This window comes from Microcebus murinus, chromosome 9 (genome assembly GCF_040939455.1).
Source record: "Microcebus murinus isolate Inina chromosome 9, M.murinus_Inina_mat1.0, whole genome shotgun sequence".
Lineage (NCBI taxonomy): Eukaryota > Metazoa > Chordata > Mammalia > Primates > Cheirogaleidae > Microcebus > Microcebus murinus.
The window spans coordinates 46,785,798-46,811,576 of record NC_134112.1 but is presented as its reverse complement, the minus strand read 5'-3'; the positions used below and the strand labels follow the sequence as shown (position 1 = coordinate 46,811,576).

The following is a 25,779-nucleotide window of genomic DNA, read 5'->3' as shown; positions in this document are numbered from 1 at the left end:
TTTTTTAGTAGACTTTATGACATAAACATGTTTACCTGGTCTGTCAGTGTCTCCCCATTTCTTTACCCACTCCACTTATCCTTAGAAATCACCTCTTCTAGAAAAGCTTTTCTGAGTGTTTCTTCCCAAGTCTCCACTGAGACCCTTCCCATTGGAAGGTCTGTGCCTATTATATGCCATGCATATATGTGTAATACATTTAAAATAGAATATTGCAATCTCTTTATTTACATTTTTAAAAAATTATTATAGGTACATAATGTCATGCATATTTATACAGTACACGTGATGTTTTGATACAGGCATACAATGTGAATTAATCAAATCAGGGTAATTAGGGTATCCAGCACCTCATATATTTATCATTTCTTTGTGTTAGGTACATTCCAATTCTACTCCTTTAGTTATTTTAAAGTATACCCTAACTTATCATGGATTATAGTCACTTGGCCACACCTAACTACAAACAACATTTGTTCGCTGTAGCATTGCTCTGTACAGGTAGACATCTCTGCCACAGCTATCTATCTTTGGCCAGATAATATAATGTATAATAACTCATAAATTACAATATCTCATAGAATCTAAGTCTCACTTTACCAGTAGATTCACTATAATTAGAAACATTGTCATCCCTATTTTTTATACATTGTATCATTAAGTATTAGTAAATGATCAATTCCATTTTTAATCCATTGATACTTCCCTAAGTTACTTCTTTCACATAATAGAGGAAATTCTAATGAGGCAAAATCCAACTGAATTTTCCTAGTTGGCATTTGTCTAGTCTGTGATAACTGTTTAATAACTTACTAAAGTGTTCTATATTGCATCTCCCTATTAAAGCATAAAATATAGACTAATGCAATTTTTCAAATGAGCATCTCTTCTGTATTGTTTCAATATTATCAGTAATATTTGATAATCAAATAAGATTTACAGAGATAAATGATGTTGGTGAGTAAAATAGTGCACAGAGCTACAGTTTACTACAAATGTTCTTAATGCCAGGACAGGCTCCTTTTTAGATTTATTAAACTGAACTATTGGGAAGATTTATAGATTGTATCCTTGGTAACATTCATTCAGCTTTACACAGGAAAATAGATTTGAGTATTATGCTATCTGTTGTCAAATTTAGTCCCAAGGTAATGAAGTTGATCTAGATTAAGTAGAAGGCAGAAATATCTGACAGTATATACTAAATAGTAATTCAATTTTAAGGAGGACTATGTTAGAAATACAAAGGGCATCTCTATTTCCCCAGTAATAAAAGTAATTTATGTAATTGAATACTACCTAATGAGAAAATAAATGAAATTTACAAAATATGAGCCCAAAGCAAATTTGCTTGTGCTTAGAATAAATTTATATTAAAACATTATTTTTAACTCCTTTGGAAGTCTATTGTCTTCTATGGTCGGTTAAACACTGGTGTTCCATATCTTCGGTTCTCATTCTACTCCTTTCCTAGGAAATGTTATGTTCTCCTAAGGGTTTTGTAAGTATAGATTTCTCCCTCTGGACTAGACCTCTCTTCTGAACCTAATACCTCACACAGTATATAACTGCCTCTTTGAAAGCTCTTCCAGTATATCTCAAGAGCACTTTAAATTCATCATGTCTAAAACTAAAATAATGCTCTTCCAAATGTACCTGGTTCTCTGGTGTTCCCTTGCTCCATACATAACAGTACCAGCCAACCAACTGGGTATTCAAGGTGGAAACCTAGGACACTAGCTTTGACATTTCCCCTCCCATCCTATCATCACTGAATTGTTGATTTCACCTCCCAGATCTTAAATTTCTTTCTGTCTCTTAATTTCTACTCCCACCACCTAGCCCTATTTGTCATCATCACTCGCTTAGACTATGCAATAGCCTCTTGTGTGGTTTACCTTCCTTCCATTCTTTCCCTATCCAATTTGTTTGTATGTTGAAAAGAATAATTTTTTGTATCTAATTATGACAACCTGTGCTTGCTCTCCCTAATCTCTACTTTTCATTGAATTCCTATCATTCCTAAGCTGAAGATAGAAGTATTTATGAGAAGTCCTATGTGACCAATCCCCTGCCAGTCTCTCTATCCTCATCTCACACAGTACTTCCCCTCAGATCTTCATGCTCCAGCTACATTAATCTTTTTAATTTCATAAGGATACCATCTTCCCTCCTGCCAAAGGCCTTTGAACATTCTGTGTTCCATCTGTCTAACATGTCTTTTCCTCCCTCTTTCACCTAGTTAACTCCCACTTATCCTGTAGATGTTCACTCCATGCCATATCCCCAGGGTTGTCCTCTCCGACCTCCCTGACTAGGATTTTCTACCTCTCCTTCATGGAGCTTCTGACAGTCGTGATTTTGTTGTTGTTTATATGTTTATTTTACTAATATCTTTCTCCTTGCTAGACTGTAAGTTCCATGAAGATAAGAATTGTGTCCAATTTTTCCTATAATTGTATCCCCACTGTCTGACATAGTGCATGGGACATAAAAAAGCATTAAGTAAATATTTTCTAATGAGACTGAGGTGATAGAATCAAACAGAAATTGTGCTGAACAGTATTTGTAGTAGGGTAGATAACATGAAAATTTAGCTTATTTAATATCTGTGTATATAAATTACATAGTTGTTTTTTTCCTTTATTAAAAAGTGACATAGGCCAGGCGCGGTGGCTCACGCCTGTAATCCTAGCACTCTGGGAGGCCGAGGCAGGCAGATTGCTCAAGGTCAGGAGTTCGAAACCAGCCTGAGCAAGAGCGAGACCCCGTCTCTACTATAAATACAAAGAAATTAATTGGCTAACTAATATATATAGAAAAAATTAGCCGGGCATGGTGGCACATGCCTGTGGTCCCAGCTACTTGGGAGGCTGAGGCAGCAGGATTGCTTGAGCCCAGGAGTTTGATGTTGCTGTGAGCTAGGCTGACGCCACGGCACTCACTCCAGCCTGGGCAACAAAGTGAGACTCTGTCTCAAAAAAAAAAAATAAGTGACATAATAGAAATTTTTCAAAAGTAATCATGCTATCCTAAGAAAATTATTTTTACATTGTATGCCTCATACTTTTGATAATATGTGACACATTTTTATACAATATAAATTTATTTTTGTTAGAATTTCTTCACATGACGTCCTAAACATTTTCAATAGCAGTTGTAATTACCACTTTTAATGACTATATATGAGGAAATTGTTGTGGCATGTGCTTAGCTAAAGTAAATTTGGGAGATGGCACTTAATCTTGGATTAGTTCGTAATTACTTTATTCCAAAGATAAAGTTTTAAGAAATAATAGCACTTAATTCTATTATTATTGAATTCCTTCTGTGTTGTAGACCCTATACTAAATGCCTTACAAACATTGAGAGTTGAAAGTATTAGAATCAAAGTGGATATAATTATCCTGGATTTTATTCAAGTCCATATAGTTAAATAAGTAACACATCTGGAATTTGGACTCAAGACTGCCTAATTCCAAAGCATGATCTTTGTACTATGCCCCATTGCTAACATTTTGAATAGCAGCAGTGAGGAAGTTTGAGGAACTGTATAGGACGTGCATTCCAGATGTAGTAAACTGTCAGATTATAGAAAATGATCTATCAAAAAGAATGTTTTCTAATTTAGTCATGAAGAAATATTTTTTGACAATAGTTTTCAAATAGTAAAATAAGTTAATAGGAGGAAAAGTGAACTTTTTTATAGTTATTTTTAAACTAAAAATCAGCCTAATGATTTTTATACAATTCTAAAAGTAGTAGTATGTCATCTATGTGACAAGAAATCCAGTAGGACACAGGGAAGTTACCATTGTTTTTAACAGTAGTAGAACTAATCTACATATGCCATTTCTGTAATATGTTTTTTAAAGTAAATGTTTGATATAATGCTTTCCATATCAATAAATATTTGGCTACATAATCTTCCAATTATATAAGCATATGGTGCTCTATTATTGATTAGTTGTACCATTTTTTCTTGTTTCTATTGTAAATAATGCTGTGATTAACACCCTTGTGCATCCATCCATTTATTTACTTAGGATAAATTCTTGGCAGTGAAATTACAAGCTCAGAACAATATGCTTTTAATTAAAATTCTACATTTCTAAATTACAAGTAAGATGTCTAATATCTTTTCATGTTTACTGGATACTTATATTTCTTTTTGCGATTTATCATTCATATCTTTTTTACTGTTTTTTCTGTTGTGTCCCAAATTTGTATGGTATATATTTTTTTATCATTCACTTAAAAATATTTTAACATTTCCCTTTCTCCATTCTCTTATGTTATTTAGAATGATATACACTATTTTGCAAATATTTGAGATTTTCCTGGATGTCTTATTATTTTCACTTCAATTTTAATAGTTTTCAGTCTTCTGAAATTTGTTGAGACTTGTTTAATGGCCTGGCATATGTTCAGTGTAGTGTCCATAAATGTGAATTAAGGTCAGTGGTAGTGTTTAAATTGTCAGTGTCTTTAATAAAAGTTAAAGACTAATTCTATCAGTTTGAGAGAAGGATGTTAAAATTTTCTTTTAGGAATGTGGATTTGTATATATTTCTTTCTTAATGCTGTTAACTGTTAACTTGTTTAATGTATTTAGAAACTCTATTAGGCTCATATACATTTATGATTATATCTTTCTCTTTTCTCATGATGAAATGGCCCTTTTTCTCTTTTTTACTGTTATTTTTCTTTATCTCATATTAATAGAGCATTTCAGCTTTCTTTTTTTTTTTTTTGAGACAGTCTCGCTTTGTTGCCCAGGCTAGAGTGAGTGCCATGGCATCAGCCTAGCTCACAGCAACCTCAAACTCCTGGGCTCAAGCAATCCTGTTGCCTTAGCCTCCCGAGTAGCTGGGACTACAGACATGCACCACCATGCCTGGCTAATTTTTTCTATATATATGTTAGTTGGCCAGTTAATTTCTTTGTATTTATAGTAGAGACGGGGTCTCGCTCTTGCTCAGGCTGGTTTCGAACTCCTGACCTTGAGCAATCCTCCCCCCTTGGCCTCCCAGAGTGCTAGGATTACAGGCGTGAGCCACTGCTCCCGGCCCATTTCAGCTTTCTTATGCTGTTTCCATGTCTTATGGGTAGCATATAGTTGAGTCTTGCTTTCTTCATCCATTCTAATATCCTCTACCTTTCCATTGGACTATTTAGTCTACTTACATTTAATCTAAATATTGCTGTGGTTGGATTTAAGTCTTCCATTTCACTGGTCTTTTTTTTTTTTTTTTCCGTTTTGTTTTTTGTTCCTCTGTTCCTGCTTCCCTGCTCTCTTTTGAATTAATTGTGTAACTGTAGAATTTGATTATAATTGTCTGTTGGGCTATTCCATGTTGCTTTTTTAAAAAAAAAAATGCTTGCTCTCTGGGCTACTGTATACATTCTTGTCTTTTTACATTCTACTTAGAATTAATATAATACCACTTCACATAAAATGTAAGCATCTTGCAACTATATATGAGACCATCACACCGTTCTTTATGCTATAGCTATCATATTATGTACCTTATAAATTTCGTATGTGAAAATAATTTTTAAAGCAAAAAAATAATTTTTACTTTAAATAGCCATATGTATTTTAAATAAACTAGTCCATGTTTTTTTGTCTGTTCTTCAGTTTGGGTCTTTTCTATTGATCTTATCTCCAAGTTCGTCAAATTTTTCCTCTCATCTATTTTTCATCTCTAACCTCTTCCTTAAGCCAATTCATAGTTTCAGTTTCTTTACTGAATTTCCCTTCTTTTTGTTCTTTACACACTATTTTCCTTTATGTCCTTGATCATAAAGTTATCATTTAAATACATGATGGTTACTAATTTCAACATATCACCTTGGAGTTGGTCTCCACTGTTGCGTTTTCTTATATTTTCCTGGTTTTCCGTATATCTAGTAATTTGAAATTGTATCTTAGATATTTGGAATGATATATTGTTGTAGGCATATTAGGCATCAGTTAGAGATTTGGAGTGTTTGCCTCCAAAATGTGGGCTTCTTATCTGTGACTTTCTAGGATATCCTCTCTAATTTTTCAGATTCTTTAAGCTAGTAAAATTTCCAGCTTCTATCCCCGTGCCAAATAAGGTCTGCCCACAGGCAAAAACTTGTAGAAACAGAGATGCATATGCTGCTTTTTTAGTTTTGCCAAGTGTCAACTCCTCTCCAATTTCTGCCTGCTTTTGGTTGCTCTCTAGTATCTTTACATAGTTGTAATTTATATATTTTGTTCAACATTTATAGCTATTATCTGTAGGACAAGTAGTCTGATAAGAGCTAATTTACCATTACTAGAAGTGGAACTCTATTTATTATATTTGACAAATCCTTTGTGGTTTTCTTAGGATTACTAGGAGGACAATCATATCATTTATAAATAATGGTAATTCTGCCCCCGGCTTATCCTTATCTTATATTTGGTTTAATTATATTGGACAGCACTCCTGTGTAACATTCATCATTAGTGACGCTTATTTTCTTGGCTTAAGTAGAAATTCATTCATTCAGTCACCAGCTTGTTTCTTAACTGTGTACCAAGCAATAAACTTTGAGAAATACAAATGGAGAAATTGTCTAGAGCTCAGAATCATTTGGGCAGGAAATAGATGCTTATAATGCATTAGTGAATAGATAATTGAAATCCTGAGAATGGCTCTAGTGTTTTAAATTAAGAAATAGGCTATTGGTTTGAAACAGAGTCTGTTTATCATGTTAAATAAGTATATTTTTCTTGTTACTTAAAGGCTCTTTTTTTGTTTTAAATTCAGGAGTAATTTTTCAAGTTGTCTCACTTTTCCAAATCTTTAAAAATATGATAATACTGATTTTTCTCCTTTGATACATTGGTATTATAAATTATCTTTCCCAATACTCAACTGTTCTTACATTCCAATAATAAGGCATACTTGGTCTTGGGATATATGTCAGGCTGTATTTGGTTTTCTAATATTTTTGTGTTTGAGACAGAGTCTCACTGTGTTGCCCAGGCTAGAGTGCCGTGGCATCAGCCTAGCTCACAGCAACCTCAAACTCCTGGCTCAAGCAATCCTTGTGCCTCAGCCTCCTGAGCAGCTGGGACTACAGGCATGCGCTGCCATTCCCAGCTACTTTTTCTATATATTTTTAGTTAGTCAATTAATTTCTCTCTGTTTTTAGCAGAGACAGGGTCTCGCTCTTGCTCAGGCTGGTTTCGAACTCCTGACCTTGAGCAATCTTCCCACCTCGGCCTCCCACAGTGCTAGGGTTACAGGCATGAGCCACTGCACTTGGCCTGTTTTCTAATATTTTGGTTAGATTTTGACATTATAATGCAGTAAGTGCTCTCTTAACCACCATTAACTGACTTTCAGGATTTTCTTTGCCATGTAGACTGACGGTTTCTGGCTAGAAGGATACTTTTCATCATTCCCGTGTAGTTGGCTTGAATTGCATATTTACCAAGGGTCACTTATCAAACCTGATTGTCCCACTTGTATATCTTACTGTGATTATATAATATGATAGACCATTATTCATAAAACATGAGTAAAACAATAGTATTTCTTGAAATCTTAAGTGGGATGCTTGGGAAGACCTTGATAAAGGCAAGTTAGTTTTAAAATTGCTTTGATATTATGTGTGAGTGAAACAACAAATAAAAAAGAAGGGGGAGATCATAAAAAACAAGGAGTCTACATTCAGATTGCTATCTAAGTGTCTTTTAAACCTTACTCTAAAGAAATAACAATGAGAAATTGTAGACAGTGTTTTTTGGGTATACTTGAGGCAAGAAACAAGAGATGGAAGCAGAGGGCTAGAGAAAAGGCTTTTGTCTTACATAAAAAGGATTAGTAAATTAATGTATAAGTTTTATTAAATGTTTGAGGTATGTATGTATAATTATTTTTATAAGTCTGCATTTTATAATTCTGCATTCTACATGACCAACTATGTGTACTGATAATGTCAAATAAGATTTGTTTTATAAATGAAGTGTTGGGTTTTGGCATTGCAGGTTTTTATAATAGCTTTTTAAAAATATCTAGGAATCTTTTTTTCATTCTTTATGCTCATGAAAAGGCACAAGAATTCATTGCTACTTGAAAATTTAGAAAAACTTGCTTATGAAACCATATGAGCCCTGTACTTTTTAAAGAAATAATTACTATATTCTTCAGTTTCCTCTATAGTTATTATTCTACTTAGATTTACTACCTTTTTATGAATCTTCAGTTTTAGCCATTTACAGTTTCCTAGAATACTATCTACTTTATCAAGATTCTAATAATATTGGCATGCGGTTTTATATCCATTTGTTCATTCAACAGATATTTATTGAAAGTATACTTTGAAGTAGGCTCTGGGCTGAGTAATAGAGATAAAAGAGATGGCAATATAGGTAGCAGCTCTGCACTGATACAAGTTTGCAGTTTGAAAGACATTGCATTTGTTACAGTTCTTTTAATTTTCTCTCTACATATTGCTGTATCTCATTTTCAGTTGAAAAGTATATATCTGAGTTTTCCTTAACTATACTAGTTATTGGCTTAGCTTTTTTCATTTTTCAATTCATAGATTTTATCTTTTTTTTCCTACAGTATATTTATAGGTTATCTATCATTTTTTCTATTTCCTAACATATACTTTCTACTTTTACCTTTATCAGCATCTTCCACTATCCTTGGGTTTGATTTGTGAATTTTTTTCCTTTTCACAATGAGGGTTTAATTACATATATTATCTTAATAATCAGAACAATTATGGGTTTTTTAATAAATGTTCTTTTTTACTTTTGCTTTGAAGTATTTCTTTACCATTGATCTTAAAGAATGTCAATTTGTGTCTCAAATGGGAGCATTCATTTTATTTTGCCACTTAATTTTTTTTTTTTTTTTTTTTTGAGACAGAGTCTCACTTTGTTGCCAGGCTAGAGTGAGTGCCGTGGCGTCAGCCTAGCTCACAGCAACCTCAAACTCCTGGGCTCAAGCGATCCTGCTGCCTCAGCCTCCCGAGTAGCTGGGACTACAGGCATGCGCCACCATGCCCGGCTAATTTTTTCCATATATATTAGTTGGCCAATTAATTTCTTTCTATTTATAGTAGAGACGGGGTCTCGCTCTTGCTCAGGCTGGTTTCGAACTCCTGACCTCGAGCAATCCGCCCGCCTCAGCCTCCCAGAGTGCTAGGATTACAGGCGTGAGCCACCGTGCCCGGCATGAATTTTTTTTAAATTAAGACTTTTTTGTCCCAAGAAGTCTGTTGTGCTAATCTTGATTCTCTCTAATGTTCTCATTAATTTTTCATTTGTTTAGTTTCTCATCTACCTCCTTGATGAGTTCTATGTTTTACTGGTTAACTGTTCTGTTTGGTTTTCTTCTTATTTTTCTTTGTCAAGGCGACATCCTCTCTACAGCTGTCTCCTTGTACTCTGAGCCCAACCTCAGGTCTAAACAAGAGGGCTATACCCACCTATTCAGCTCCTCCTCAGTTTCCTGGCAGTCAGAGAGATCAGGTGTACTCCTTCAGTTCCAATGAAGAGAACTAGCCTTACCAGAAAATAGAACATACTAAACGCCACTGTAATTCAGTCAATATGGCACTTGCACATATCAAGGCAACTATTCCATTGAAACAGAATAGAGAATCCAATACTTGGGAATTTAATTTACAGTTCTACCCTTTAGTTAAATATTCTAATATTCTATTCTTATTCAGTAGGAAAAGGATAGATGATTTAATAAATGGTGCTAATGACTATCTAACCAGCTGAATTATTATAAATCAAGTTGAATACAAAAAGAAAAAGGAAAAAATTATATCAACAGGGTAAATAATATAAAATTAATCAATCAACTTTAGGAGAAGGTCTAGAAGACTTACATATAAGTCTAAGGACAGAGGAAAACCTAAGTTTCTAAGACAAAACAAGAAACTGAAGAAAATATAGGCTTATTAAAGTATATTGAGTTTTTAAAAATTTTTATAGAAATACTGTAAGCAAAGTAATAAAATTTTGAATTGGAAACAGTATTAGTTAATATTTATTGTGTACAAAGACCTTTAAATTGACAAGAAATTGGTAAATAACCTAATAGGAAAATGATAAAAGGATATGGGTAGGAAATTCATAGAAGAACAAATCCAAATGGCCAACAAACACAGGAAAAGTTTAAATTCAGTGGTTGTCAAGAAAATGCAAATTAAAATAACAGTGAAGGCCAGGTGTAGTGTCTCACACCTGTAATCCTAGCACTCTGGAAGGGAGAGGCGAGCGGATTGCTAGAGGTCAGGTTTTCGAAACCAGCCTGAGCAAGAGTGAGACCCCTGTCTCTACTATAAATAGAAAGAAATTAATTGGCCAACTAATATATATAGAAAAAATTAGCCAGGCATGGTGGCACATGCCTGTAGTCCCAGCTACTCGGGAGGCTGAGGCAGGAGGATTACTTCTAGCCCAGGAGTTTGAGGTTGCTGTGAGCTAGGCTGACGCCATAGCACTCACTCTAGCCTGGGCAACAAAGCGAGACTCTGTCTCAAAAAAATAAAAATAAATAAAATAACAGTAAACTATCACTTTATAAATGTTTAAGAGAATTGTAACATCCACTGCTGTAGAGGAAACTGGTAAGGGATTAATACTTTGTTACTGGCAGAAATATAAATTTTTATAGCCTTTTTGGAAAGCCACCTGGCATTATCTTTTAAAAGCATGATGGGTCTTAGACTCATTAGTCCCATTCCTGGGAATTTATCCCAAGGAAATTTAAATATGAATATGTACTTATACGTGTGCACTGATATATATTGCAGCATTATTGTCGTGGCAGAAAATAAATGTGAACAAAGTAGGGGCATATTTGAATAATCATGACACAGAAATTATTTCACACAGTGGGTTAATATGCAGTTAAAAAGAAGTAATTAGTGTCAAGCTAGTTTACTTGGAGTGATATTCAGGAGGTTAAGTGGGAAGGGACGTAAAGTTTGTATTTATGTAAAATAATCAGCAGAAAACCTGATTATTTTATATATACAGGCAGTCCCCAATGATTCAACTTCTGATTTTTTGACTTTACAAGGGTGCTAAAGCAATATGCATTCAGTAGAAACCATATTTCTCTTGCAGTGCAGACTGTAGCAGTGAGCCGTAGCTCCCAGTCAACCACACATTTTCAACTAAAGATATTTTCAGTTTACAGTGGGTTTATCATAACATAAATCATAAACAGAGGAGCATCTGCATTTATATGTGCATTTGTATATGTTTATAATGTTATTAGCATAGAGAAAAATATGGAAGGAGAGATATTTGGTTGCTAACATGGATCAACTAATAAGGAGGGAAGATGGAGAAAGAGGGCAAGGAGAGACAAGTTAACAAAATAAAAGCTCCTGCTCTAAAAATAGCATATAATACATGACATATAATAAAAATAGCATATATACATGGCATATAATATGTATACTTTTATGCATAATTATACATGTGTTTGTATATTTAGTACACTTTAAGTTAAAGAATTTAAGGGATATTTTTCAACCTAGCAAATGTGAACTAAAATGTCACCCCCCCACACCTTCTCCAATGCCTGACTGAATGGACCCCCTCATGGCCAAAGGAATATCCTAAAGCAAAATTGCCTTATCAAGCAGCCCTCCCTTCTTGGAGACTTCCTTTGTAACCCATTAAGAGGCCTAAGGGTATGCAAGACAAACCTGCAGGTCCTCAATTTATGCAACAAATGGTGGCTTATCTCTGGTTAACAATTTATGTTAAAACATTCCAAGCCTTTAGACAAAGCTTCATGTCTTTAGCCAATTATAATCCAAGGAATTTTTAAACCCACCTATAACCTGTAAGCCACCCCCCTTCAAGATGTCCCACCTTTTTGGGCCAAACCAATGTATGCCTCCCACATATTGATTGATGGCTTTACCTGTAACCCCTGTCTCTGAAATGTATAAAAACCAAACTGTAACCCAGCCACAGTGAGTCCACTTGCCCAAGGCCTCTTGGTAGTGGCTCCGAGTCATGGTCCTCAAATTTGGCTCAGAATAAATCTCTTTAAAATTATTTTTCAGAGTTTAGCTTTTTTCTGTTGACACAAATAATAAATACAAAATGATTGAATATTCCCAAACTTTTTTCCAAAAATCTTTTAAAATAATGAATATATAGTTATAGCCTTACTTAAAAGTAAAAGAAAAGCTACCTTGATTCTCATAGCCCCCTTTAGTTTTCCAGTCTAATTGCCTTAATATAAAATCTTTAAGTTATGTTTTCAAAAGTATATTTTTAGTCAACATATTAATAATTTGTAAATAAAAAATGAAAATCCAAATGAGGCATTTTATTAATAATTAAATGCTTTGCCATCATTTATGATTGCAATTTTTATTTAACTGGATTTCTTGAAGTTACTAACCTATCTTCAGCAGAATAATTTAGACTTAAATTATGCCTCATTGTAACATAAAGTTCTGTTGTTTTAAAATTTATTTTAGCCTATCATTCTTCAAAGGGCTAATGCCATCTCCTTTTTCTCACATTCTTTAAACCTGCTAACCAAAGCCGTATTCTAAAAGACAAAGTAAGATTATGAGTAAGGATTTTTTAGCCTAGATAAACTGATTGTTTGCTACCTAGGCATAATTTATTCCTTAACACTGTTTCTTAAGTTTCCAAAGTAAATTCATGTTTCCTCACCAAAATCCTCTAGCTAAAGCCTTCATTTCTGATCCTTATATTATTAATAGAACTCCTGAGACTATGATCCACACATTTTGAGGTCACTCAGAGTAGTCTGATAAACTGAAATTTGCTAATAGCTAATCATAGTCACATTTATTGATACCCATCTGCCAGACACTATTTCAATCATATTACATGTATTTAATTAATTTTTATGAAACTTACAGGATAGATAGTAATTATCCCCAATTAATAGATAAGAAACTGAGACATAAGGAGATTAAGTAATTTACCTATTATCCTCTTCTGAAATGGATGACATTTTGTGAAAATGGACTCAACAGATTAATTTTGCCTGATATAACTGCAAATCTCTATAGCTGTTAAAAAACAATAAAGGAAACCTTTACCTATCATCATGCCTGTCAGTATCACATTATTTATTCATTTATTTATTTATTTTTGAGACAGAGTCTTGCTTTGTTGCCCACATTTTTAAATATCTGCACACTAGTCAAGTTTTAAGGAATCATCAAGATACTATATTATGTCAGCAGAACTAAAAGTAGTAAAGTTAAAAAATTATTTTTATGAGAAATCCCAAGGGGAGGATTCAGTACTCTCATCTCTAGCAATCCTTTGGTAAATGTCTATTCAAATAAAGGAATGCATTTTTTAAAGGTTAGCATTAAGATTGCTTTCTACTGATAAAATTAGTAGGTTTGCCATATTTTATGCCATACATTTTAGAAGTAGAAGTCATAGCTGTTTGCAAGAAATGTAAATGGCTATTTTATATATGCTTATAAATTTGTCATACAAGTAGAAAAGTTAGGTCTCTAGTGCAGTATTTGAATTATGCAGAATTTAGAGCAACAATCAGCAGTAGCAAGAAGGTGAATTATTTCTTACAGGCCATGATCTTAATCAGTAAGTAATGACCTATTAGAATGCTGAGGTCCATTTAGCAATGTTTTCAGTAATGCATTCATATGCAGTTTTTTCAGTTGTTAGATTTTTCTTCTCCTTCATAATCTGACCCCTATTTCCAGTTTTATGTTCCATCTTCCCAAACCACAGCAACCTATACTGCAATTTTACAGGACTATTTAAGTCATTCTGTTACATGTCTGTGCCCCTGTACATGTCATTTCCTCAGCTGGCAATACACTCCCTTTATCTTCATTGCATGTGGATGTCATACTTATGCTGTTAAAGCATCAAGTACATTGCCTTAGTATGGTTGAATAAAATCTTGTGTAGGAAAATTTCACAGTTTTTTGCATTTGAGGTATAAAATTTTATAGAATTGGCCCACAGTGAATAATTTACCCTTTAATACTCTTGAGAAATAGTATGTGATAGTGGAAGGAATGCAGGCTTTGGAATCACAGAAATTGTTTTCAAATTTCTGTGTGAGCTTGGGCAAGTTATATAACTTTCCTGAGTCTTGGTTTCTTCACCTAAACAATGATTGAAATGTTGCTGGGAGAGATAAATGAAATAATGTGTGTAAACACTTAGCAAAATAATTGGATGTATTGTCATGAAATGGTTAGGCTTTTAAGGCTCTGAACATTGTAGCAACATGTTTCACTTAGCTGTTTTAGAAGTGTACACAGTAGGAAGATAATTGTTTTTAGTTTAGCCTGGTTTAAGATCACTTAATACAGAATTTATACCTAATTCACTAAAATTGTATTTATAATCCTAATTCCTTCAGAAGTTTCTTCTGCTTTGAGGCTGTTTATCAACTGATTTTTAAGACCTGTTACTGGCATTTTGACATGTTTATAGTGAATTACCCATAATCATTTTACAAATTGATACCAGTGAGACCAATTGCAAAATTATATATTTTTCTTGAAAGAGTAAAGAGGCTAAATTAAACCCATGCCAACAAAAATTCAGTAAATTCCAAAAGTGATATGTAAATCACCTGTTCTGATCATTAGTAGAAATTACTGGGAATTTTGACCATAGTGGTCATTAGCCATGGTAGGTTATAAAAGAGTTTAGATTTAAAATATTAATAAAAATGCCATACCTAGATATTCATTTGCAATTACTACTTTCATATAAATACTTTTTTTCTTAATTGACTACTGTCTTTTCAATTTATCCTTACTATTTCTTTTGTTCTTATGAAGCTTTTAGAACATTACCATATTTTCTGTTTTTTGAGAGATATCCTTTCTATTTTCCTCAAAGACTGGGACAGGGAGAAATTACTTGAAGCTTGGATGTCCAACCCAGAGAACTGCTGCCAACGATCAGGTGTTCAAATGCCAACTCCACCACCAAGCGGGTATAATGCCTGGGACACGCTCCCTTCTCCAAGAACTCCAAGGACTACACGCTCTTCTGTCACTTCTCCAGATGAAATCAGTTTATCTCCTGGGGATTTAGACACCAGTTTGGTATGGTTTGGTATTCACTGTACTTATCATAGCTTTATTTTTAATCTTTTAATTTTTCTTTTTTTTTGAGACAGAATCTCACTCTGTTGCGCTGGTTAGAGTGCCATGGCGTCAGCCTAGCTCACAGCAACCTCAAACTCCTGGGCTCAAGCAATCCTCCTGCGTCAGCCTCCCAAGTAGCTGGGCCTACAGACATGGGCCACCATGCCCAGCTAATTTTTTCTATATGTTTTTAATTGGCCAATTAATTTCTATTTTTAGTAGAGATGGGGTCTCCATCTTGCTCAGGCTGGTTTTGAACTCCTGACCTTGAGCGATCCGCCCATCTTGGCCTCCCAGAGTGCTAGGATTACAGACGTGAGCCACTGCGCCTGGCCTAATCTTTTTAATTTTTAAATGATTTAATATTAACCATGGAGCATCTGGTTGTGTCCTTGTAATAAAATCCTATACCCTTCTTTAAGGATTCAAAGATTTTTTTTTTAAGGATTTTTTTAAGGATTCCATTTGTTTTCAATCTTCGGTAAACACTTATTCTCACAATTTTTTGTGATCTCTGAACTATTGATTGAAAAATAAAAAGTTTTCTTTTCTCATTGAACACAGAAAACTTAAAAGAGTTTGGGGAAAATATCAACGTTATTTTCACTTAAAAATGCCAGTTGCTTAAAGTTTCAAATACAGCATATTGAAATATTAAAAGTTGAGTTTGTGATAGTCACTTCACACCAAAAATAGAATATGTTTTATAAATTTTTTGTAAGCTAATTTTTAAACATTTACAGTTTGTAATAATTATGTATTATTTGTTCCAGTAAAGCTTCTATAAACATAGTTTTATAACAGGATTCTCTGGGTAGAAAGCCTACTTTGAGTATCCTGAGTTGCTGTATTAAAAACAAAAATTTACTCTGTTTTTGTACATTTTGAAGAGTAAGTATAGGGTGAAGGACGTGACACTAAAATGGTTATTTTGCAACATGCAATTTGAGCTTGACCTGAATAGATTGTAATAATTTATTTCTTGTACTACCTTTTCCAACTGCACAGTTGCTGGTTAATATATAAATTTGGAATTTAAAAGTTTAACTTTTACATTAAAACATTTAAACCTCAAAATAGTTTATAATGAGGTAATCAAGGTATTTGTTATTCAATCAAAGACACACTAACTTCAACTGTCCATAAAACTTTGAAACACTTAACTTTTAAAATTTATAATTACTGTTATTAGTATTTTGCCTTTAAACTAATGAACAAAACAAATGTATTGTTCTCTTTTCAAAATATAACTCTGTAAATCTTTGTTCTTCTTCATCTTCAGTGTGACATTTGTATGTGCAGTATTTCTGTATTTGAAGATCCAGTGGATATGCCCTGTGGACATGACTTTTGTAGAGGATGTTGGGAGTCGTGAGTATATGAGCAGTTTAGCATCTCTTACTGCATGTTAACACTCTGATTGGTAATAAAATTGTTTGCTTTCAATATTTAATGATGTATATTATTTATATTGGTTTCTAGGTTACACTGAAATGTATTACACTTTACCACTAAGGAAGAATATTTTTGTGTTGCTTATTTTGACATCTTCCCAGCTACTTAAATTAATGCTATTTAACTTAATGTAAGGTACTTTGGGCAAGTATTATATATAAAAATAATTTTTCTTAGTATTTTAATTTATATTAAAATAATCTAATGTTAATTTCAAGCTTATACCTAAATATCAAGACTCAGTTTCTATCTTATATCCCAGAGATTTTAAGCATTTGTTTTTGTGCTATCTTTGAATTTTTGTGAGAAGCAAATAGCCTTGAAAATCTGTAAGCATGTGAATATTTAAATTTTTATTTTTAGTGAATTTAAAGTTAAATGTCTCTGCTAGACACAGTTGGCTATATTTTACAAATGGAAAATTTGTTTTGCTTCTCACGTTTATGTATGTGCCCTTCCCATTACGTTGCCAAGATTATGCTTTCTCACCATCCATTAACTTTGCCCTAAGGTTGAACTTTTTGAGAGAGGTTTGTAAACAAATGAAGATCAATATAATTATAAACAATATAATGTTATCTCTGAAGATACATATAGCTTTTGTTTGATAACTACGTGATCAGTATTTAAGGAAATCTTAAAAATCAGAAGTTTTCAACCTATTTTTTCATGGAGTACTGGGTACCAAGTGTCGGGATCTGGGAAACAGTATGTGAGTGAGAGAGTAAAAACCTGTTTTCTGGGGTTTTTTTTAAACAGCTTTGTTGGGGTAACACATTTAAAATAAATAATTTGATAAGTTTTGACATATATGTATATGTGCCCTTAAAACTGTCACCACGGTCAAGGTAATGAACACATCTATCACTTTCAAAAGTTAGCTCATTTCCTCTTGACCCTTCTGCCTTTCTCAATCTCCCTCTTATCTCTCCTTGCTCCTCAATCTGTAGTCAATCACTGATGTGTCATTCTGGTTTCATTTGCAGTGTATTTTCTTTATCTGTTTTCCAAATTGGAGTATGAGGCAACATTTCATTTGGAGGGGGGAAAAACTACTGCTTTTTAAAAAGTCAGAATAAATAAGAGTATGTGGTTGTTTTAAAACATAACTAGATTCTACTCTCAGCCTAATTAGGCAGGATCAAATCAGCGCAGCTGCTTCAGGTAAACTAATTGGCAAGGGTCAGAGCTCACAATCCATAAGAATCCTTGACCTAGTTCTGGAGGCATAAAATATTCCCCAGGTAGAGTACTTTATTTAGCTTAAAACTGTTAACTGTACTGGTATGAGGAAGCATGACCTGAGTTCTGCCAAGGTAACTGTTGATCTTGGTTTCTATGTGAAAACTGAGCCCCACAGGGATTTACTTCATTTTTTTTTGAACTTCATTGACCTTCCTCATCTGACTTTGATCAGAGGAACCATTTCCCATACTCATCACAACTAGCTATGAGAAGTTTATGGTAAGATTTAAATTTGAAAGATCTAACTATTGGTTTCCTTGCTGCTGCCTTACCAGCCTACCTAGAATTCTTTTCCCCACCCCTGCAAGTTCTTGTCAAATCACGCACCCATAAAACAACTTTCATGTTGGGTGATTCATATGTTGATAGAGTTATTTTTAAATTAATTGCAGACTTTTTATAGCCATATAGAAAAAGAAACTCTTCTCTAAAAAACGAGAAAGAATTTTTAAAGGTCCTCAGATAGTTTGAAAGCCCCTCAATCTTTCTTACTCTTCCCAACCCTTATCTCATTAGTCCAGCCAGATATTAATATTTTAAAGCAGTGGTCCCCAACCTTTTTGGCACTGGGGACTGGTTTCATGGAAGACAATTTTTCCACAGACCTGGGGCAGAGGGGTGGGGGTGAGGAATGGTTTGGGGATGATTCAAGCACATTTATTGTGCACTTTATTTCTATTATTATTACATTGTAATAGGTAATGGAATAATTATACAGCTCACTATAATGCAGAATCTAATGCCACCACTGATCTGACAAGAGGCAGAGCTAAGGTGGTAATGTGAGCGATGGGGAGCAACTATAAATACAGTTGAAGCTTTACTCACTCACCCACCTCCCAGGGGTTGGGGACTGCAGCTTTAAAGCATCTACACCAAGGGCTTAAAAAAAGGAGGTATTATTTTCTACCTAGAATAGAATTTCCTTCCTAATATTAAGATACAAGCTCAGGTTCTGTGTATAATAGACTACTGGGTTGTGAATTCCAGCTCTGCCATTTATTAGGCATTGTTTTAAGTAAATGGTAACCTGCCTGTACCTCAGATTTCTAATCTACAAAATGGTGATAACAGTAAGTACTTCTTAGGATTATTGTCAGTTTATTAAGTGACTTAATGTATGTAAACTGCTTAAAACAAGGCCTTGCACATAATAATCATTCAGTAAATGTTATTTATTTAATCATCTTCCTAAGCACTCTAATAAGCAGAGAGAGCCTCTCTGTGATATCATCTGTGGAGCTGACCTACAAGATAAAAATGTAAAGTTTGCTCCAGATTTATCTTTCACTGACACTCATAAACTCCACGCTCCACTCATAAATTTAGTGTAAAATTATATCTTGATGAGAATTAATAACATGTCTAACAGGGAACTGATCCTATTTTCAATGAAGTCTTCTCAGTTCTGTCATTTAATTCCCCAGAGATGATTAAATCTGCTATGATATATTTATAATGCATGAAATTCAAAACATGATCATGTTATATGTCTAAGCAAACTATACACTTTGATAAGGGGCTATAAATATTAAAATGAACTATATCTAACTTTCCAGGGAACCTATTCATAGCTAAAAGGAAGAGATTCCTGTTATGTGAAAAGGGAACTCTACAGTTAGCAGTTCTCTAAATTTTAGTCTTGAGACCTCTTTACAGTCTTAAAAATTGTTGAGGATTCCAAAGAACTTTTGTTTGTATGGATTATATCTACCCATATGTAGTATATTAGAAATAAACACTGAAAAATATTTAATATTTATTAATTCATTTAAAAATAATAATAAACCCAATACATATTAATATAAATAACATTTACTATGAATAATAGCTATTTCAAAAAATTTTTTTTAATGAGAAGAGGGGCATTGTCTTACATTTTTGCAAATCTCCTTAATATCTAGCTTATATTCTCATATCTGCTTCTGTATTCAGTCTATTGCAATGTATTATTTTGGTTGACATAGATAAAGAAAGTCTGGCCTGATACAAATGTGTAGGTGGAAGAGAGAATTATATTAATAGCATATTCAGATAATTGTGGATACTTTTGATACACATCAAAACTCAACAAGTCATAGTGTTTTAATGGTTATTTAGTATAAAATCTGAAGCTATCAGTTGACCTCTTGTACTTGTTACATTAAAATCCATTGATCAATCTTACACTTTGAATAGTATGATGAGCACTTATTAACATGCATGGTCTTGTAACTTCATTTATTGGTCATGTAGAAAATATTGCTTCCCTGAGTTACGCATATCCTCCAGTGTTGACATATTTCTCTACACATAAATATGGTGAAAAATCATGTTAGTTAATTTTACCACCAATCCCATCAGAAAAGTCTCTAAGTATTAGGAAGCTGTCAAGCTCATGATAATAGTTAAAAGTTTTTCAGAATTCTGACTTTTACTTGAAGTCTTGACTTTTGTCATTGCCAACAAATACTATCTGTTTTTTCCTTGAAGTGATGGGCTCATTTAATTCATTTTCAGAAAAATGTCTGCCGTATACCCAAGTCTGAATAATCATTGTTTATAGTCATTTTTTCAAATAAAAATAGTGTTTAATGAACAAAACAAGTATGTCTAGTTGCAACTCGAGCAATCTCCTGAGAGCTCTTCCTTGACATAACCTTCATGTTTTGGTATGCAGCAGAAGTTCACTATGTTTACTTCACATTTCTTTGCACAGAATACCCAAAAGATGTATACTGAGGGTCCAGGTTTAATAAAATTAATTATGCTTATTCCATTGATTTGCTTAAGCCAAAAAAGCAAATAAAGTCTTAGTATCATTATGAAAATAGTTTTGACCTCATAAACCTCCTAAAAGGTATCAGGAAGCCCGACAGCTCCGCAGATCATATTTTGAGAACTGCTACTCTACCTGCAGCAGTTCTCCTGGGTGTTTCATCCATTCTCCTACCAATATATTTTCCCTAGTATCCAGAGTAATACAAATAATGTTTAACTGGGAACTGACATATTGAATGCCCTTCCATTGGAATATATCAGAGTTTTGTGGAGGCGGTATAGTTTTTAAATCATATTGAGAATAGAGGGGAAAATTGAAAACATGTTGAATTTAAAATGCCTGTGTAACATTTAAGTGAAAATACCCTCTGTATACTTAAGATATATAGCTAAGGAGGGAGATCTGGGCTTTGAATTTTGGAGTCATTAGCATATAGTTTAAGTTAGGGGTATGTAGGTCACCCAGGGAGATTGTATGGAATGGGAAGGTAAGACTTTTGAGGTGAAAACCCAGGAAACAATAAAATATGAAGTATCGGGAGCAGAAAAGACACTAATGAAAAATGAACAAGGAGCTACCAGTAGTAAGAAGAATGCCAAGAAAGAAATGAATTCCTGGAAGCCAGAGGGAGGAGAGAATTTGAAAGAAGGAACTGTTCAGCTGTGAAAGAAGGAACTATTCTCTGATGCACCAGAGAAGTCAAGGAAGATAAAAACTTAGAAGTCTTGAATACATTGGGCTAATGAGTAATTATAGCCTTGTTGAGAGCCAGCCACCAATGTAGACCGATAGAAGCCAGAATGCTACAGGTCAAGAAGTGAATGGGGCTGGGCACGGTGGCTCACACCTATAATCCTAGCACACTGGGAGGCAGGCTAATCACTCAAGGTCAGGAGTTCGAAACCAGCCTGAACAAAAGCAAGACCCTGTCTTTGCTATAAATAAAAAGAAATTAATTGGCCAACTAAAAATATATAGAGAAAAAAATTAGCCGGGCATGGTAACACATGCCTGTAGCCCTGCCTACTTGGGAGGCTGAGACAGAAGGATTGCTTGAGCCCAGGAGTTTGAGTTTGCTGTGAGCTAGGCTGACACCACAGCACTCTAGCTGGGGCAAAAGGGTGAGACTTTGTCTCAAAAAAAAAAAAAAAGTGAATGAGATGGACTTGAAAGAAAGACAAATTGTCATAAACTATTTTGTTAAGAAACTTTGATGTGAAAGGAAAGGAAAGTAAAACTGTAGAGGGACATTTGGTTAGAATGGGTTTTCAGAATGTGAAAAACTTAAACATGTTTGTTGTGCCCCAAGATAAGAGCCATTAGAGAGTAAGAGAGAAAAAGGATAGGTTAATGGGTAGTGCAAGTCCCAGAGCTGGCCAGATGATGTGAGGATTTGCCTGGGAGTAAAAAATGAAGCCCTCTTTCACTGAAGTGAGTGGGAAGAGGGCAAAGATAGCTAAAGCTACTACTAAAGATATTATTAGGTTTTGAGTATGGTAGAGAGGACTTCAAGAGGGATAACTGCCTAATGGAGACTGTTTTCTATGAAGTGCCAAGAGGAGGGTGTGGAAGAAGATGATGGAGCATAAGGAGCAGGTCTGATGAGGTCTCAATAAGGTTGATTTTTTTTTTTAAGTGCAATGAAATTAAGAGACTGAGAGAACGAAAGGAAAAAGATACTATAGTTAATGGAATAATCAAACAGTTGATGGTGATGACTAGGGAGATGTAATTTAATTGTCTGATTTTCCATTTATTTTCTTTAGGTGTAAGTGTTAAATCCAGTATGCAGTAATCTTCACTTCAAAAGTTTGTTTCTTGCTTTTCCACAGGCGGTATCAAACAACAATAGCAGTAGTAATCCTTGCTAAAATTTATGAATTCTTATTCTATGCCAGGCACCATGCAAATTTTTCATGTATGTAATCTGTTTAACAACAGTAGGAAGGATATATTATTATCTTCATTTTACATATGGTAAAACTGAGGCTCAGAACAGTTAAATTACTTAAGATCATATAATTTATTGGTGGCAACCTGGAATTTTCTAACTCAAAACCTTGCTCTTAACCACTTAATCTAACCTTGGGCTGAATTCCTGACACTTTGTTACTTCAACTAGTGTACCTAAAGTAATATATAAAACTCATCTTAATATTCATCTAGATGAAATACTATGAGAAAACCTTTTCTTCAAAAAGTCATGCTGTATTCTAAAGCCACCCTAAAATCTATGGTTAATTTCTGTGCCATCGTACCGTTTTATTTAAAGGTATGGAATATTGAAAATTGAATATGACCTTTCCAAGCCACTTGTTTCTGAATTTTTAATGTTAAATAAAATCATTGTTTCAAATTTTTAGAGAGGATAAAGCAAAACAGATACATGTACAATTATATAAAACCTATTAGTGTATTTGTATATATATGTGTATACATACATATTCCTATATAAAATGAATGGCTCAGCAAATAATAAGTATTATAATTGATATGCCATATGTTGTATTATTTTAATTATACTCTAACAGAAAATTTAACATAAAGAAAAAATTCTTAGAATGTACACGTAACTTATATTCTTTCCCTTTTGCTGTCAATTGATGATAGGTTTTTAAATCTGAAAATTCAAGAAGGTGAAGCTCACAACATTTTCTGCCCCGCATATGAGTGCTTCCAACTTGTGCCTGTGGATATCATAGAAAGTGTAGTTTCAAAGGAGATGGACAAGCGATATCTACAGTTTGATATTAAGGTATGCTGCCAACTGTCAGTCTGATTTCCATAATTTTAATTTTATTAAACTTTTATAACATGCAAATTAATTCTTTTTGTTTTATTTTTGAAAACACAAAATAATGGGCTCTAACTTTTGTTTCTTAGAAAAGTTTCATAAAGGTATGGTGGCATTAATTAAAGTTTTAAACTATAAAGCATTATTTTAGAATAACAGGAGAAGTGAAAGGCTAAAGTATTAGTCATTTACAAAAATAAAATAAAATTATTACTCAGAACTATTTGCTAATTTTCCTGTTGTACTTTTATAACTGATCAAGATAAAGTTCAAATTAGAAAGTATCTACTTTTAAGTTTTCCAAAGGACATTATATTTTGTACTCCTAAATATAAGTACTTAGAAATAAAGTTTCTCAACTAGGAAATTTATTATTTTTAATTCCAAGTAGTGGTTTCATATAATGAATTATGATATTTATTTCATCTTTTATCGTGTCTTTATCTTCATTCAGGAGTTATGGGGAAGTGTATGCAGGTTACTTTCTTTTTTTGTGTAATTTAAAAGTTACATTTTAACTGCCTTGTATAGATTTTTCTAGGTCTAAGTCCTAATATGGGCATTTCTAAAAAAAGAAGTCTAGCTTGTAACCTAGAAGGCATCATAATACTGATTTTTATGTATTGCTGGGATAACATTCAGAAATTTACTGTTCTAATACAACAAATAATTACACACAAGATTCTACTTAGATTTTATCAGAAAAGTAGCACATTGGATGAGGAAACATTTTTAATTACAAATTTTCTGTGTGAATAATTACATTTTTACTTTATCATTCATCTGGTTTTTAGATTAAACAATACATAAATTTAAAAAATCATGTTGTTACTAAGTTAATTGCCACTTTCTCCTTCTTAATAATTTCTTTCAGTACTTTATTGGACTATTTTAAGTATTTTTTAAGAGATGAACAACTCCTGTATTCATTCTTTTTTTTTCTTTTGCTTTAAATTACCATACAGGTACACTCTGTATTAGAATTTAGAGTTGAAATACTTTCTTTTATGTTTTGTTATTGCTATTTAAACAGGCCTTTGTTGAAAATAATCCTGCCATTAAATGGTGTCCTACCCCAGGCTGTGAAAGAGCAGTCAGACTAACAAAACAAGGATCAAATACATCTGGATCTGATACACTCAGCTTCCCATTGCTGAGAGCTCCCGCTGTGGATTGTGGAAAAGGACACCTCTTTTGCTGGTTAGTATAAGACAAGTTGGAATCAGCCTAGACACCTTTCTAACAGTTTTTAAGAGATTTTATATTAATACCTTGAATCAAACTGTAGTATACTTGATACACTTAATTTTTTAACATGTGTAATAAGTAGTAATAGTTCCTATTTATCACATGCTTATTTTTTAAATATTGAATTCTCCCAACAGTGCTATGAATTGAGTGCTCTTTTGCCCATTTTACAAAAATATGGAAACTCAGGCACAGAGAAGTTCCCCAAGATTATGCAGCTAGGAAATAATAGAAATGAGATTAGAGCTCAGCTATTTGATTGTAAAACAGCCCATGCGATTAAACTATAACACCAAATTGCTGACCATAGATTACAAAATATTTATAGTTTAACTTCTCTTCTTAAAATACAAGCCTCTAGTAGTGATTCTTAAGCAGGAGTATCCAGAATTACCAAGGGTCTTTTCCAAATTTTTATCCTGGGCCGAACAAGTGAGATTTTTATTTAATAGGTTTTTGAGTGGGGCTCTAATTTAAAAAAAAAGAAAAAGTCTGCCAGGTGATCCTAATACACAGCCTAGTTAGGAACCAATGACTAGAGGCTTTTTGTGTCTTGTGTTTTGTTTAGTTTCTAGTGTGTAGTAAGTATGAACTGATGATAAATCAATATGCGTATATACTTGTATGGCTATGTTTGCCAACCATCAACATTCTGCTTTATTCAGAGTAGAGTCAATTAACCATTTGGTTTTAGTTGATTAAATGATCAAAAAAGAAATGGTGGCCGGGTGTGGTGCCTCACACCTGTAATCCTAGCACTCTGGGAGGCCAAGGTGGGTGGATTGCTCGAGGTCAGGAGTTCGAAACCAGTCTGAGCGAGACCCCGTCTCTACTAAAAATAGAAAGAAATTAATTGACCAACTAAAAATATATATACAAAAAAGTTAGCCGGGCATGGTGGTGCATGCCTGTAGTCCCAGCTATTTGGGAAGCTCAGGCAGGAGGATCGCTTGAGCCCAGGAGTTTGAGGTTGCTGTGAGTTAGGCTGACGCCATGGCACTCACTCTAGCCAGAGCAATAAAATGAGACTCTGTCTCAAAAAAAAAAAATAATAAGAAATGGTATTTATTCTGTTTTTTGCCCATTTCCAGAATTATCACATATACATGGATATACTTTAGATGGA

At 33.7% G+C, this 25,779-nt stretch overlaps 1 protein-coding gene across 4 annotated transcripts in view; it reads left to right on the top strand.

The window, feature by feature from the left end:
- ANKIB1 (ankyrin repeat and IBR domain containing 1) overlaps positions 1–25,779 on the top strand; it is a 137,754-nt gene that overhangs the window by 66,427 nt on the left and 45,548 nt on the right. For all 4 annotated transcript variants that reach the window (XM_012779615.3, XM_012779614.3, XM_012779616.2 and 1 more), the window contains 4 exons: positions 14,900–15,108; positions 16,433–16,521; positions 23,222–23,366; positions 24,439–24,605. In XM_012779615.3, coding sequence (XP_012635069.1) covers positions 14,900–15,108; positions 16,433–16,521; positions 23,222–23,366; positions 24,439–24,605 — 610 coding nt within the window. The remainder of the gene's footprint in view (positions 1–14,899; positions 15,109–16,432; positions 16,522–23,221; positions 23,367–24,438; positions 24,606–25,779) is intronic.